Source organism: Salvia miltiorrhiza, chromosome 3, assembly GCF_028751815.1.
Source record: "Salvia miltiorrhiza cultivar Shanhuang (shh) chromosome 3, IMPLAD_Smil_shh, whole genome shotgun sequence".
Classification (NCBI taxonomy): Eukaryota; Viridiplantae; Streptophyta; class Magnoliopsida; order Lamiales; family Lamiaceae; genus Salvia; species Salvia miltiorrhiza.
In genome coordinates this window covers 14,460,469-14,478,244 of record NC_080389.1, presented here as the reverse complement: position 1 = coordinate 14,478,244, position 17,776 = coordinate 14,460,469, and the positions used below count along the sequence as shown (strand labels likewise).

Here is a 17,776-nt window from a genome sequence, read left to right as displayed (position 1 = left end):
TTATTCACTTTCACAAGGACATTCTCAAGCAAACCTTCAGGGTGCACACATGATCCATCGGCTAACTGAATCACAACTCTAGTATCTACCAACTTCACACCATTTAAACTATTATAAACAGTTAAAGGCATGACATTAATAGAAGCTCCTAGATCACACATAACATGCTCAATCTTAGTATCACCGATGTAACATGGCAGAAAAAACATACTTGGATCTTTGCATTTGGGCGGCAACTCTTTTCGTATCACTGTTGACACGTTCTCGCCCATCATAATTTTTCCAGATTTCTTAGACTTTCCAGCGATAAAGTCCTTCAGAAACTTGCTCAGCTGAGGGAGTTTGAGTGCTTGGAGGAATGGAAGATTGATTTCTAACTTCCCAAATATTTTCATGAAATCAATGAGCTCTTCCTTCGGCTTCTTCCTTGCTAACCTCCTAGGAAAGGGAACAGGTATCTCGATCTTGGGATCATGTAGGCTCGAAGGTTTATGAACCTTGGTCTGCTCATCCTCAACCCACTTGTGTTCTGCCTCTTTTTCTTTCTGCACAGCTGTGGGGTCACCGTTCTGTTTGGCCAAACCGGACTGATCTTCATTCTGGATTGCAGAATTCACCTTGCCTCCAGAATTTTTGAATTTTTGCAATTGAGATTCAACTCCAAAGGTCTTGCTCGAACACCCACTTGAATTCTGGCTTATGGGCTCACTCAACTCCTTGCCACTCCTCAAAGTAATCATACTAACGTTCTCCCTCGAATTCAATTGGACTTGGGATGGTAAGGCACCTTGATTTCCTTTGAGTTGATTCACGGTCGTTGCAAGTTGAGATATCTGACGAGCCAACCCTTCCATCTGCACCTTGTGCTCTGCATGAGATTGTTGAAGTTTTTGCACTGCTTCATTGGTTGTGTGCAAATTATTTTGCAACAATTGTTGTGAGCCAATCAACTCTCTCATCATCTCTTCAAGAGCTTTTCCTTGATTTCCTTGTGGGGGTGGTGGTGCTTGTTGGAATCCTCTTTGATGAGGCGGTCTATAGCTCTGCTGCTGCTGCTGCACTTGATTGCCTTGGTATCTCCAACGAACATTAGGGTGATCTCTCCACGACGTATTGTAGTTGCTCGAGTAGAGGTCCCGTTTGGGTAAATGGGGCAGTGGATCAGAACAGCTGTAAAAGTTGTTAGACGAGTTCACTTGGGCTTGAAGATCTTCGTCGCCCCCAGCGCATTGCAAACTTGTATGGCCAAAGTTACCACACGCTCCACATGGTTTTTCTGTCGGTTGTCCAGCATTTGCCACCTTCTCCACCACAGTACTTAACATTCTTTCCATCCTCCCCATTCTTTCTTCGAACTTGTCCTCAAAGTTAGAGGAACTTGCCTGTGCAACTTTCTTGAGCAATTGAATGCGTGGCTCCTCATACTCTCTCGTTGCTTCCACCAAGTGTTGAATCAACTTCTTAGCTGCGCTCACAATATTTTAAGAAAATGCTCCTCCACTTGATGAATTCACCAAATTTTTGGTATCTACCGTCATCCCTTGATAGAAGTACTGTAGCAAATCCCCCTCCGAAAATTTATGGTTTGGACAGCTATCCACCAACTTTCTGAATCGAGTCCAGTATGTGCTCAGTGACTCATCGTACTCCTGCTTCACTCCACTGATTTTCTTCTTTAGCGCATTCGTCTTGGTGGGAGGGAAAAAATGTTCCAAGAAGAGTCTTTTCATCTCTGCCCATGTGGTGATAGAATTGGGCGGAAGACTCGCGAACCAAGAGTTCGCCTCGACTGTCATGGTAAAAAGGAATGCTGCCAATCTAAAGTGCTCTTCCGTAACTCCAGTAGGGCATTTTTGGACCTTGCAAATCTTGATGAATTCGCTTAGAAAATTATACGGATCTTCTCCCTTATTGCCGTAGTACTTAGGGAGAACATTAAGCAGCCCAAGTTTAATCTCAATACCGGTAGCAGCTGCCGGCATCTGAATTGGGGTGGGCGGGTCATCGGCCTCGTGGCTGGAGAGGTCGCACAACCTAGGATCGTTGACGGTCATGTCGTCTCCGGTGCCGTCGTCAGAACTCGAATAAACTGCCTCCTCACAAATAATTCTTGCAGAATTATCAAAATAAATTAGTATAATGATAAGCAGGGTCGATCCCACAGAGAGCAGATAAAATAATTCGAATCCCTAAAATCTATAATTTTGGTGTAGCCACCACGCCTTAAATTTAAGAAGAATTAATTAAAACTAAGAATGCAAAATTAATCAAATAAAAGACTCTAGAAAAAATATCAATAGAAAGGTAATTCGGCTCAAATAAATCCACACTAATTCAAAGCTCTGATCATCGACGCAAAGATTAATTAATCTCTATCAACCAACCAGTTATAGGATATCGTGATACGCAACGGACGTACCCCAATTCCTACTTACTGTGTCGATAAACAGCTGGAGACGCCAGACCTGCTTATTTTCCTTATTAAAATATAACCTAGCTGGAGATGCCAGACCTAGATTTAATATTCTAATAGCATTACGATGAAGGAATCCAGTTTATATCAATTATCCTAGAGACGCTAGTAATAATTAATATACCAATTAATTTCTACTACGAACATGGTAGTTTTATCACTAATCAGCCATATTCCAACAATTACGGATTGGAGGTGCTAATTGACTGTAATCCAATTAAACTTAAGTTGGCCAGACTTAAATAAAATCGAAATTATCTTTAAACCCTAGGAACTAATCGGAATCAATATGAATCAATTTTAAAACCAATTAGGTCTCACAGATTATTAAATTAGAGTTTCATTATTCTCGCCGAATTTAAAATTTAGCTACTCATGCTTAAAATAAGAACAATCAAATAAATAAAAACAAACATGAGAAATAACATAAGCAAAAACTAACGAAATAAATTGCAAGAAATTAAAGTAACCACTTGAACCAATTGAAAAAACTCGTCTGCTCCAATTCGATTCCAGCCGCCAATTCAAGAACTAAAAGTAAAAGTAGAGTAAAGGAATTCTAATGCTAAAAACAAGTGTAGAGATGAATTGTATGAAAATTAAGAATTGAAAATAGTAAAAGTCAACTATTGCTAATCCAAAAATTGCGGCTGTATCAAAGTTAATTATTAAAACTAACTAATCCTCCTAATCTCTCATAGTTGCGGCTCCCCTCTAAAGCAAATATATATATGGGTAATTAATCCCTAAGATAGCCGCCTCCCTCTAATAACATGGGCTTCGGCCCTTTAAAAAGTAAAGCCTCAAAAAAAATAATTAAAACATGAGTTTTGAGCCTAATTAAATCTAGAATAATTAATCCAAGCCCAATCTCAAAACTCCTCCAAAATCAATCAACTTCTTCCACAATTCTCGACTTTCACTAACTTTCTCCGTCCACGAGCATCCATCTCCAACTTTCGCTCACTTCCTACATGCAAAATACCACAAATCATGTAAAATCATATAAAATCATAGCAAACACACACTAAACTAGGTAACTAAAATACACACATCACCCTTATAGCGTATACCTCCCCATTCTCACTGTGCGTGCAACTAAACCCCCCAACTTAAGAAAAATGGTGCAAATACCCCCCTCGCCCTAACCTCTATTTTCTCACCGTTAGTCAGCATGATTTTATTTTTTGTGGGGCCCACCATCTGAAGTCACGAATTTCACATGTATGACGGATTTCCACGCGGCCACAGCGATTCTCAGCCGACGTCGACGACGATTGGTGCAGTTTCCTCCGCAGCAATTCGATTCGAGATCTGACGCCATCGGCCTTATCGCTCAGTAGCGTGTAGAATTGGGAGGCTTGAGAGAGCCGAGGGAGATAGAAGGCGCCGGCATCGGCCTTATCGCTCAGTAGCGTGTAGAATTGGGAGGCTTGAGAGAGCCGAGGGAGATAGAGGGCATCGGCGGCAGTCTGCTAATTTTGCTACTGTTGTCGGCCGGTTTGAGTGAAGAGGAGGAAGTTCAGGCGGTGGTGGCTGGACTAGGATGGATTTTGCAGAGGGAGGCCAGGGTTGTGGCGGCCCTACCGCTGTCGCTCGGCCACGGACGGAGAGAGGGAAGGAAAAAGGGTTAGTTGGCCGACGGTGGCTCTTCGTCGGAGGAGGAGCTGCGGCGCCGGAGTTTAGAGAGGGGTTTAGGGTCGAGATCGGCGGCGGCGGCCCTCCATCCGTGCGCTCGCTGGGAATCGAGGTAAGGGCCACGAGTTGAGAGAGAGATGAGGGAGAACGGCGACAGTCGATGGCCCTTCGCCGGAGATGAGTCGCGGCGGCCGGAAGAGAGAGAGAGAGAGAGATCGGTGCTGCTATGTGTGTGTACGTTGTGAGGCAGAGAGAGAGACGAGAATTGAGGGGAGGGAGGCGCATTATGTGAAGATGGTGGGCCCCACAGAAAATAAAATAATGCTGACTAACGGTGAGAAAACGGAGGTTAGGGCGAGGGGGTATTTGCACCATTTTTCTTGAGTTGGGGGGTTTAGTTGCACGCACAGTGAGAATGGGGAGGCATACGCTATAAGGGCTACACCTAGGAGGGCTTATCTGCACTTTTTCCCTTTTTTTATTGATTCAACAATAGGTAGATTGAAAGCACAAAGAGAGCCACTTATATATCTTTTTAAAAAATGTTTCATCTTCAAAAACATGTAGTACATTATTAACAGTTCATAATCTTACTTTAACTAGAGGATTGACTAAACTCAACCTTAAAAATTAATTAAGAAAACAAAAAGTAATAAAACTAACAGAAATTTAACAAGCTAATGTAACAAACCACTCTAAAATAGTACTTCTTCCGTCTCACAAAAACATGAACATTTAGAAGTGACGTAGCTTTTAAAAAATGTTAGATAAAAGGACATGTTTGTTTGTCAGGAAAGTAATTTGAATTGGGATTGTTATTCCCAGGAAAATGATTCCATGGAAAATGAATCCTAATAGATTCATTATCCAGTGTTTGGAAATATCAAACTAATTGTTAGGATTCTGGATTGTATCATTAAATAAATATATTTAATTAATATATGTAAGAATTAAAGTGATATTTACCCTTAATTTTCAACAATTCAGAATATAATTTTCAAGGTTTAAAAAATTATTTTCAATAATTCAGAATATAATTGATAGTGTGAAAATAGTTCGTGGTTTAAAGTGGTATTTACCCTTAATTTTATAGTAACAACAAAGTACATTATTAAGATTAAATAAATGATTTATAATTCTTAAATTAAATTCATTTTTTTCTTAGATAATAATAATAATAATAATAATAATAATAATAATAATAATAATAATAATAATAATAATAATAATAATAATAATAATAATAATAATAATAATAATAATAATAATAATAATATAATATTAACAATAAGTATGATTCATAATTCTAAGAATTAAATTATGATTTCTTAAAATAATTCATGAATTATGATAATAATAATTAATTAATTAATAATAATAAGTATGATTCATAATTCTAAAAATTAAATTATGATTTTCTTAAAATAATAATAATAATAATAATAATAATAATAATAATAATAATAATAATAATAATAATAATAATAATAATAATAATAATTTTATAAAAAATAATATTGGATACATATGTAAGTAAGAATCCTGAGAATGAGGAAAAAGAATGCATAAGAAAAGCTAGAAATAAGAATCCTGGAAAGTTGTACTACTTTCCTTGTTTTCAGGATTCTTATTACTCTCTCTATCTGACAAAAATTTAACCAAACACACGAATTTAATATTTTGGAATCAGATTACTTTTCCAGGACAGAATCCGTGCCAACCAAACATGCCCACTTTATAAATAATAGAGGTAAAAAAATAAAGGAATTATGGTAGGATAGTTACTAGTATATAAAAATAAAAATATTTATAATTTTATGAAACGATCCAAAATAATAAAATATTCATATTTTTATAAGAGCCACGATACCAGGTTCGTGGTGATTGTAGAAGAATTAAGAGTGGATTTTGAAAATAGCCACTTTTATATAGTAAAAATAAATTTTACCCACTAATATAAAAACTTTAAAAAATACCCACATTTACTATTTTACCCTTGCATATAATTTTTTTACAAATACCCACGAATTCACAACCAAAATAAATTTTGGTTGGGAATTCAAGCTTTAAAACTCGAATTCACAACTGAATAACAAGTATTGGTTGTGAATTCAAGTTTTAAAGTTTGAATTCACAACTATAAATAGTGTTAGTTGTGAATTCGCGTGAATACACAACTCACACTATTTCAAGTTGTGAATTCACAACCGATAAAACTTGAATTCACAACCAACATTTTTTCAAGTTGTGAATTCACAACCAATTAAACTTGAATTCACAATCAAAACTAATCAACACTATTTCAATTGTGAATTCACAATCAACGCCGATAATTCAGTTGTGAATTCATAAACTTGGTTGTGAATTCAAGAACATTTGTACAAAATTGAGCGATTTTCATCAATTTCTTCAATATGTGATCCAATATACTTAGTATTCAATCAAAGCAAAGCTTATGCAGAAAATTTATTACATTTCCTTACTTGAAACGAAATACATCGCTTGTAAACATCAAAAATCCCCAAAATAAGAAAAATTTAACAAAGCCCCAAGTTCATCTCAAATTAGGGCACGATTTCCCCAAATCAGGAAACTAAAATAAAAAATTAAATCACCAGAGACTTCAGCCTCTGCAGATCCGGGGCGGCGCGGCGCTGAGGCGGCGGCGTGGCCAAGGCCAGGCTCCGCTGGACGCGATCGGAAGAAATAGAGAGAGAGAGAGAGAGAAATCGATGCCAGCTGAGATCCGACGGCGGCGTCATGGACGAAGGCGTCGACCGTTCGTCGGAGTTCGGAAGAGCAACAACGGTGATTTCAGATTTAAGGGAAAAACTAGGGCTTTCTTCATTTTTCCTCATCTCCGTTGAATTCACATTCCGCCGCCGTCCTCGTCGTCGCGAGATCTACGTCGTCTGGCGCGGCCCCTCCCGCCACCACTGTACTCCAGTTCGCCGCGCATCTGACTGCATAATCCTCCTCAGATACAAGCATCCAACAAACCGCAGCAACACAAAGCAGCACAACATCCTTTCCAGAATCCATCACCTCTGGATTGAGCTTCTATCGGTGGATCATTCGTCGGAAAATCAGCAGGCGGCAGCGGCAGCGGCGCCGGATAAAGAAGAGAGAGCGAGAGTGTGAGTGGAGAGAGAGCGAGAAGAGAAGAGAGAGATAGGATTAAGATTTCAGTCTTTTCACCCATTTATATATAAGGGCATTTTAGTCTTTTTACATAAAAAGTGGGTAAAATTTTATGTTTTTATTTTAGTGGGTAAAATTTATTTTTTCTATATGAAAGTGGGTACTTTTATATATTGACGCAAAAATTAATCTGGTGAAATTTAGTCATTACAATTAACTCAAAAAAGAAAAGGTAGGTTGAATGAGTCCAAAAGTTGATCATCTAGTTGTTTAAGTTTGTCTCCTTAATTTAAATGTGAAAAATTCAGTATAAGTCATTTCAATTAACTCAAAAAAGAAAAGGTAGGTTGAATGAGTCCAAAAGTTGATCATCTAGTTGTTTAAGTTTGTCTCCTTAATTTAAATGTGATCGTACCCCAAAAATTCAGTATATATATCCTTTTGCTTGTAATCCAATCGTAGCAAAGTAGCATATTTATTTCAAAATGCAGCAAAAATTAGGCAGGAATAAGGCTATTAATCCCAATAGGGCTGCTTGCAAATATTAAAACAAGCAGCATAGAAATTAAATACTCTTGATTCTTTAATAAGTGCAGCATTACACCTATTACATTCATTGCCTCTCATCTCAAATTCAAAATAATACTAGTATTGAATTTATTTGTGGACTAATGTTAGAAACATCAGAATTCGTATGGCAAAAATCTCATCTTTTATATGAAAATGAAATAAATTTGTATGCCCAAAATCAAGCAAATCTTTTTGGCTTGTACTAGTTCTAAATGAAGTAGAGCTCAAATATATATTTTAAAGAATTATAAGATGTATTTATTATATAATCAAATAAGTCACATACATGCAGACAGAACCTTTACAAAAATATTGAAAAAATAATCGTATGCAGACGGAACCGCTATCCATATAAAAATGGAAAAACTAACCGCACGTAGGTGGAACCACTACCCACACAAATGTAGGAATACTAATCGCACATCAAATAAGTTTAATTATAAGATTAATTACAGTACTGATCCTAACTAATTAATAGGTCAAGTTCGAGAAACTTTTTCCTAGGTTGGTCTACTTTTGGTGATTTTATTCATTTTTTAGGGGGATTGGAAATTATTTCATACTTCAATTAATACAACTTACAAAGTCATTACTTTAATAAATTAAACTCGAACGAATTATATTAACGGTATTAACTATACCAATTTTTTAGTTATAAAAGAAGTAACAAATTAATGTTGGAAATTTGGGATGGGTTTTGATATATTAATTTCCTATTTGATATACCAATCTATGTACTCTATATCCTCAAGAAATTTGAATATTTTACCAATTGAGCTACATCCCCTTAAAATGTTTTTCTGTGCTTTCAAGGATTTTTTTAAATTTTTTTCCCATTTTTATATAAAATCGCAGTTTAATAATACCAATCTATGTACTCTGTAGAGCCGTGACAGAACTTGATATCTTCACATGATTAAGAAAGTCTAAATCAACTTATTTAAACATTAATCTAAAGAGATAGAAGACAAATTTTATACGTTCGGGTATAAAAATGATCATGATTAATGTTATTTTTTATTATTATTATGTGAAAGCGATCAGAAAATCCCATAACATATTTGTGATAATTCAAGAATTAGTCCTCACGAATTCTCTTATTAATATTTATTTGTCTTAATTCATTCATCATTAGATGTTTTTATTGTTAAAAGGACTAATCATAGTTTAACTGTATCTCAACTTTAGTGTCTTTCAAAAAGTATCCTAAACCTCAATTTATTTCATTTAAAAAATCCTCTGTTTTGAAAAGCGTTTTATTTATATCCTACTTCACAGTATTCGGCAACAAAATAAATACTAATAAGACATGGCCAGAATCTACATTATTCAATATAAAATTAAAAAACTAAAAAAAACCTAAATCAAGAATTCGGCAATATGATCAATCACCGTTTCGCTCAGATTTACTAGACATAAATTAAATTTCCTAATTTTTTTTTTTTTTTGAAGAAAAAGGATATATTGATGACATTTTTTTAAAATCGTTTTAAAATTAAAGACATAAATACGATTAATTAATGTCCCACTTAAATTTACACGTGCTCCAAATTCCAAGTGCCCCCCTATAAATCACCTTGCTTTGAGATATATATCAAAAAACACTATCAAAATCGAGTGGTGACAAAAAGAAAAAGAAAAAAAGAAAAATGAAGACCGCCGCCACAACAAGCGGCCTTCCGCCGCCTCTCCACTCTCTCCAGCCGCTGCGCCGCCGCCACTTCAACCGCTTATTCGCGGCGGTTTACGCCGCCGCCATATTCTCCCTCCTCTACCACCACTCACTCAAACTCCTCCACCCAACCTCCGCCATCTCTCTCCTCATCTCTCTCTCTCTCCTCGTTTCCGACGCCCTTCTAGCCTTCATGTGGTCCACGACGCAGGCCTTCCGCATGAACCCGGTTCGCCGCCAAGAACACCCCGAAAACCGGCTCGACCGGGGGGATCTCCCGGGCCTGGACATATTCATATGCACGGCGGATCCCTACAAGGAGCCGCCCCTCGACGTCGCGAACACGGCGCTGTCGGTCATGGCGTACGACTACCCGCCGGGGAAGCTGTCGGTGTTCGTCTCCGACGACGGCGGCTCGGAGCTCACCATGTTTGCCTTCATGGAGGCGGCCCGGTTTGGGAGGCTTTGGCTGCCGTTTTGTAGGGAGAATAACGTCGTCGATCGATGCCCCGATGCGTATTTCAGCTCTTGTTATGCTCAGAGCGCCGCCGTCGTCGAAATCAAGGTAATTTAAAGTATCGTTTATTTTCGAGGATTAACCTATATAATAAAAATAATAAGATTAATTTATTAGTATTTTTAAGATTTTTTGATAGACGACGAAGCACAGCTAAGTTGATAATGGGAAATGGTGAATCATATTGATCCTCTTTAAAAAGGAAAAAAAATTATTTTTAATAATTTCTATCATCTAAGCTAGTTTTGCTTGATTTATATTGTTTAAAAGATGGAGTCAAGAAATACAAAATAAAAAATACTTAATTATATATCTTATAATCAAGCATGCAAAGTAAACTCATCTAACTTACTTAATCTCAGTGTTTTTTTTTTTTATAAATACTTAATCTCGTTTATTGTAACGTGTTAATAACTTAGCTGTTTCACTTTCGCTCATGCATGTTGATGTAGTTGAGAGATGCATGGCACTTTTTTGTGGTTGCAAAATGATTAACACCCAATATATGTGGATGGATTTTATCATATGTTTGTTAACAGCTGGAACTTAAATTGGCCTGAAATAAATATTCCAACTTTGATTACTATGTTTTTGGAATTTTCCTAAAATTAAAATTTCAGTCAATTTGACATCGAGGGGGGCTAAGATTTCTAAAAATTTCGATGACAAAGGGCTAGAATTTCTAAAAATTTTGGTCTATCATCTTTATTTTCAATTTTTTTTTAAATAATCAAAGTTTGTGTATTTATTCACCAAATTTGCAAAACATCCCAAAAACCGAAATTCATTTATAATGACATCCAATTATTAATCTTATTTTATGTGATTTTTTTTTTCTATTGTAATTCACGATATGCACCATATGAATATTAATGATGAAATGGTAGGTGATGTTAAGTACTTCATTTGTTCCACTATTTATGATACGTTTTTCATTGCAGTATGTTTTTCACTATTTTTAATTTATTTTTTTCGGTGGTAGATTTAGGATTTTAAATTTGGAGGGTGCCACAAATAATTACATAATCATAATCATAAACGTAAAAACTATTTAATATTAAAAGTAATACGTCCCAAAACATTATTAAGTTTTAAAGTCATACACTTCAATATATATATATATATATATATATATATATATATATATATAGCTAATTTATTTTTCGATGAATCTTCGTTAATTGAAAAGCGATTGACAATATAATCTCGTCATAAGAAACATGTAGAAATATATATTTCTTAATGAAAGTGATTAAACAATCAATTTAAATTAAATCTCTTGTGCTATTTCGCAACTTGACATACTCTATTTTTTTAATTTCCTCGTTGAAGGTTGAAAGTCGAAAGTTGCTGTTCATTTTATTTATTTTCTTGTTCAGTTAGTGACAAATTAATTATTTCTTTGGATTGAGGTTTAAGACTCTTTTTCTAAATTAGACTTATATTTTACATTCTAATTAGGTTGCGTTTACTTTGATGGATAAATTTATCAATGGAAAATGATGGATAACAAAATTTATGTCTTTAAATATCTTCTTTCTTTTCTAACATTTGACACAAAAACATTTTTCCTTCTTTATTTTCACTTCAAGGAAAGATAATATTATTCACTTAAAATGGAGGGATAATATTATTCATCCTTGAAGTGAAAATAAAGAAGAAAAAATGATTTTGTGTCAAATGTTGGAAAAGAAATGAGACATTTAAATGTATAAATTTTTTTAATCCATATTTTTCTATGAATAAATTTATCCATTAAAGTAAACGCAGTCTTATAATTTAATTGGGAGTACAAATACCAAATATAAAACAATTTATATATAATTGTTAATGCTACTATTTTTTTCTGGGGGGGGGGGGCGACTGCACCCCTTGCACAATTTTACTTAGCTGGATCCACCAATGATTTTCATAAAAATCATTAATTAACTCTTACAAATGTGTGTTTTTATCTTCTTTTTTTATATATAAAATGTTTTTATCATTTTTATCTAGCTAACATCTTACAAAAATCTATGTGGAGAAGAAGGAGCCACGAATAAAGTTTGACTGGCCGTAGACCAGAAAATAAATAACTGCGAAACCTTCACGGGGGAAAGAGATAAATACTTGTATTAAAATGTCATATTTTATGAAACAAGACTTGAATATGTTTTCATATCTGTATATATTTGATTAAATAAAATATGGAAGTAATGTAAAATTTTGAGTATTAGATAAACTCCTCTTTTTTTTTGTTGTGTGTGGACTGTTAGATAGAGTTTTACTGCACTCGAAAAAATTCCCTCAATTTTAAGAAAAAGAAAAAGCATGGGAGTCCAAAAGCTGTAAGAACTAAGAAGATGTATATATATAAATTTTATAAAGAAAAAATATATGTGTTACGATTTCCTCAAAAGTGAGGGCTCTTTGATTTTGATCAGACGCAATAGTGGAATCAAATATTCACTATTTTACGCATCACTCTCAAAATGAGTGACAGAGACCCTTCAGCATTAATGTATCGGAAGATACTATAAATCTGTTCCAATTTTGACCCATCATTTGATTTTATTATGTCCCCACTCCACTAATCAAATATCAGTCGTTCAAACCTTTTCGATACCAGAATTAAATAGAATATATAAATTTATTAAAAGTGATAAGGTTCATATTTTTTTAAGGATTAAAATTTTTCATTTATAAAAATAGGTCATTTATAGTAGAACAATCCAAAATAAAATACATGTCATTTTTAGTGGGACGGGGGAGTAATAATTAAAGCCTTTGGATTCTCTATATTACATATTAACGCTATAGTATTTTGTTTTGTTTAGATATTTTACATGTTACTAATGATGTTACCATGTCCAATTACATTGAAAAGGGAAAAATTTAAGAGAGAAAATCCAATTTAAATGCCTATAATATGTTATCCTTTTCGAAAGACTGACCTACAGAAGAGGCAACTGAGAGGGTGTTTGGCTGAGCTCATAAGCTCCTTAAAATAGCTTATAGTATTTAGTATAATAAGCTCCTAAATAGCTTATAAGCTCCAAAAATAAGCTCCAAGAGCTTATAAGCTCCCAAAAAATAAGTTCCTCTACCCTAACTTATTTTTTTTATAATCTCATATGCAACAATCTTTTCATAAATATTTTTCAGCTATAAGTTATTATTTTCATCATATATCATTCAAGTTCATTTTTCTTCGATTTTCTCTCTCTAGCAAAAAATTCTCTCTCTAGCTTATAAGCTCAATTATCCAAACACTTTAACACCTTATAAGCTCTTAAAAATTACATCTTATAAGTTCTTGAAACATCTTATAAGCTCTAAGAGCTTATAAGCTCTTTAAAATAAGCTTAGCCAAACACCATATGGTATTCATAAGTGACAACTGATAATTACATATTTGCTTGAAGTCTGACTATTTGCTTGAAGGCTGAAAGTGATTTACATATTTGCCGTACAGCATATGGTATTCATAAGTGACAACTGATAATTAATCCAATATATCTAAATTTCATACATTTATTAATTGGAATCTATCCAAAATCATCAGACTCCTTTGCATATTTTTCAAACACATGTATTAACCTTAAGTGGACTTTCATTTTTTATGATTGACAAAATACATAATTGAATACTATATCAAGATTTATCCAATCATATAAATCGAATAAAATTACCTCAAATAATAAAAATTAATATTAAAGTCTTAAGGATATTCTAAAGTTTCAATCCATCTTAATAAACAATGGATTGATACTATTTTTTATCTATTTAGGCTAATCTTCAAAATTAAACTCCCCCAACGACAAATTCTAGTAACAAAGAACTTGATTAATTTGGTATAATCCAACATTATTTTTCATCGAAGTTCATGTTGGAGTAGTTATGAAAAATAAATCACACTTGGATTATGATATGGTGACAGATGATGTATGAGAGCATGAAGATGAAGGTGGAAAGTGTGGTAAAAAAAGGTAAAGTAAGTGACGAATATATTTCAAGTGAAGAAGAGGGTCAAATTTTGCACCAATATCGCACCAAAGATTTCAGTCGTCAAAGTCATCCCTCTATAATTCAAGTTTTATTAAACTCTAGAAAAGATGTGGACTCTAGTGGTGAACCTATGCCAAATCTCGTATACGTCTCTAGAGAGAAGAGCAAGGCCAGCCCACATAACTTCAAGGCCGGGGCCCTCAACACGCTCGTCAGTACCATTCCGTTCCTATTTCATTCCTGTTCACCTTCTTTTATTATTTTCTCTGTCTCATTTATAACGCCACATTTTTCTTTTCAGTTTATCTTATTTATAATTCTTTTATGTTGTAGCTTCGAGTCTCGGGCACCATGACCAACTCACCGATCATCCTAACATTGGACTGTGATATGTATTCGAATGATCCCACGACGGCCCAAAGAATGTTGTGCTACTTCATGGACCGGCCCGCGCCCATCGAGCCCAATTACGCGTACGTCCAATTCCCGCAACGGTATCATGGGCTCAACAGGGCCGATATATATGCTTCCGAGCACAAGCGTCTCTTTCTAGTCAATTCGATGGGGATCGATGGCCTAAATGGCCCCAATTACGTCGGGACGGGATGCTTTTTCCGTCGTCGGGCCTTCTTCGGAAGCCCGTGTTCGTACGTACCTCCCGAGGTACCAGAGCTCAGCCCGGATTACCTTGTGGATAAGCCCATCAATACTGAAGAAGTTTTGGGCCGGGCCCATCAAGTTGCAGGGTGCAATTATGAAAACCAAACAAGTTGGGGTTCTAAGGTGATTGGGTCTCTTTCTACCAAACTTTTTTATTTATTTATTTTAAAAAAAAATTTATCTCCCTCCAAATTAATCTGACTTGGCCACTGCAGATTGGGTTTCGGTATGGATCATTAGTAGAGGATTATTACACGGGGTATAGGCTTCATTGTGAAGGTTGGAAATCTGCATTTTGTAATCCAAAAAGGGCTGCATTTTTGGGTGATGTTCCCATCACTATAAATGATGTTCTCAACCAAGTGAAGAGATGGTCAATTGGGCTTTTAGAGGTGGCGTTTTCCAAGTACAGCCCACTAACATATGGTGTAAGGAATGGGGGGCTCTTAATGGGCCTTGCTTACGCACATTATGCTTTTTGGCCCATTTGGTTCTTCCCTATCACTATTTATGCTTTAATACCTTCATTGGCTCTTCTTCAAGGACTTGCCATTTTCCCTAAGGTAATTATTAGTACTATCATAATTCAAGTGATTTGCATAACAATCCTTCTAGAAAATGCTTTCGAGATTTTCTATCCTCACCGTCTCTCACTTTCAACATTATTATTATTATTATTATTATTATTATTATTATTATTATTATTATTATTATTATTATTATTATTATTATTATTTAGTACCGGTAAATTCAGTTTAATTTTGTGATTGTTACGCATGGTTTATTATACTAATTTATGATATATAATTATTTTTGAGCATTTCATAATCTTTAAAGTTAATATATAATTTGTTATTGGGATTGACTAATCCACAATTAGGGTATGTAAACTTTTAAAGCCTCAACTTTTTGTAATTGTTGATTAAGAATAATTAAACTATAATAATTTTATTTTTCTAACGAAGTACTGTTTTTAAATGCTTAAGATTTACATGATCGATCTATATTTTCCAATTCATATATTTAAGTGTATGTGTGTGTGTTAATCTAATTAGTTAATGTCTGAGATCAAATTTGCCTTACTCATACACCTAATCTTCCTATTGATTTAGGTGGACGACCCTTGGTTCTTATTATATGCTTTTCTTTTTCTCGGATCCTACTGTCAAGATTGCTTCGACTTCATCTCGACACATGGCACGTTCGAGAGATGGTGGAGCGATCAAAGGATGTGGCTCATAAAGGCACCTTCGGCTTTCCCTTTGGGAATCACTGAATACATAAGCAAGTGTTTAGGTATGGAGACGCGTGGGTTCAATGTGACTAGCAAAGTGATGGAGGATGAGCAAAGCAAGAGATACGATGAAGGGATCTTTGAGTTTGGTGTTCCATCACCTATGTTTCTCCCTTTAGCCACACTTGCCATATTGAATCTAGTCGCATTTTTAGGTGGATTCTTCTACGTGTTGAAGAAGGATATAGAGTTGGATGCTTTCTTCATGCAAATGTTCGTTGCTGGTTTTGGAGTGTTGAATAGCTTGCCCTTTTATGGTGCTATGTTTTGGAGGAGGGATAATGGGAGGATGCCTATTAGAACCACGGTCGCCGCGACTCTTCTAGTCGGGTTGTTATGTGGAATTACTTTTGTTTTGTTCGAGTTTAATCGAGTCTAAACATAACGAACAAAATTCCACTTATATTTTGTAAGAATTGTCCACTAATTGCAATCGTATGATGCGGACCAATGCATATGCTTGGCGAAGTTTCGTCATTTTGTGGTCAATACATAGTTTATTTCTCCGATCCTAATTTTAATTTAATGATTTTTAAAACATAATTTTCTTGTGTGGGCGTCTCACTACTAGAAAAATACTTATACATAACGGAGATTCTCTATTACTTATGTGCCTGAAACTCCATCATATAGATGAGCTCATACATAAAGGATAATGACCGTTATCTAAAGTATTATGCATAAGGATAACAATGTTATGCATAACACTATTATCTCCATTATTTGTATTTCATACACGTAACATTTTAGATCGTTATATATATATATATATATATATATATATATATATATATATATATATATATATAGAGTTATGAAATACTTATATTCCATCAAAGTAGCGTTGATTTGTATAATGGTCTTGTTCCATTATATTTTTTCTATTCAGGGATGAATTTAAAATTTGTTGTTGGGGTTGAAATTGTTAAGTATGAAGTCTGAAAGTATTCGCAGGGCGTATCGCCCCCGAATTTTATTTTATTTGGCCAATCCATACATTAATTTGATTTTGTGTCTAAATAGAACTTTAATGGCCTTAAAAGTAGAACCCTGTCACTTAATTGATATAGTAAATAATTATTCTAATTCCATTGATTCAACAACACGTACATTGAAAGTATAAAAAAAGCTACATTTATGCATTTTTTTAAAGAAAATTATTTCATTTTCTACAAAAATAAACTAATTTTCATTATTAATAGTTCATAATCTTACTTTAACTGGAGAATACACTCGAACTTAAAATGAAAATGAAATAAAAATAATGCGAATTTAACAAATTAATATAATAAACCATCGTAAAATGTTAAGAAATTAATTTGAAAGCTACGATTATTAAAACAATGCAGTATATTGTCCCTCGTATTTTTTATATATATTGTATTTAATATAATAGGTCAAGTATAATTGCATTATAAATTAAGTGCAAACGATTTGTAGTTTGTACGTTGAGTGAACGTTTATTTTGTATGATTAATAAGATACATGATTGAGTATTTTTTAGCCTTAATAGTAAGAATCTTATTATTTTTATATTAAGTATAATCTTTCAAAGTAAAGAATGGCTGAGAAAAGTTTTTATTTGATTTAATCCCTATATATATATATATAGAGCGAAATTATGAGATAGCCAAAATTAATCATAAAACACAATTTATAGCCGATAATTGAAAAAATGTAAATTTTGGCATTTTTAACGATTTCAGACGTTTTTACCCTTAATTAGATGGACCGTATAGGATTAGGCACGTGGGTCGCGTGCCGGGTGCCAAGATTTTACTTCATTTTATTTTAGATTTCCGTTGGCACTTATGGCATTATTAG

General features: G+C 34.4%; 1 protein-coding gene across 2 annotated transcripts; it reads left to right on the top strand.

Annotated features, from left to right (window-relative positions):
* Positions 1-9,401: 9,401 nt before the first annotated feature.
* Positions 9,402-16,459, top strand: LOC131017764 (cellulose synthase-like protein G3). 2 transcript variants are annotated; one of them, XM_057946483.1, is made up of 5 exons: positions 9,402-10,059; positions 13,931-14,209; positions 14,332-14,781; positions 14,874-15,221; positions 15,829-16,459. In XM_057946483.1, exons 1-5 carry the CDS (start codon positions 9,472-9,474, stop codon positions 15,898-15,900), a joined length of 1,737 nt encoding a protein of 578 aa, XP_057802466.1. In that variant the 5' UTR covers positions 9,402-9,471; the 3' UTR covers positions 15,901-16,459. The 2 variants fall into 2 exon arrangements, with proteins under 2 accessions (XP_057802466.1, XP_057802465.1); XM_057946482.1 differs by having other exon boundaries at positions 15,771-16,459.
* Positions 16,460-17,776: the final 1,317 nt, after the last annotated feature.

Bases quoted from the DNA above. Each gene is read 5' to 3' on its own strand.
- LOC131017764 (XM_057946482.1), top strand. From the start codon at position 9,472: ATGAAGACCGCCGCCACAACAAGCGGCCTTCCGCCGCCTCTCCACTCT. The intron at 10,060-13,930 runs GTAATTTAAAGT...ATATGGTGACAG, and splicing joins CCGCCGTCGTCGAAATCAAG to ATGATGTATGAGAGCATGAA. The intron at 14,210-14,331 runs GTCAGTACCATT...TTTATGTTGTAG, and splicing joins CCGGGGCCCTCAACACGCTC to CTTCGAGTCTCGGGCACCAT.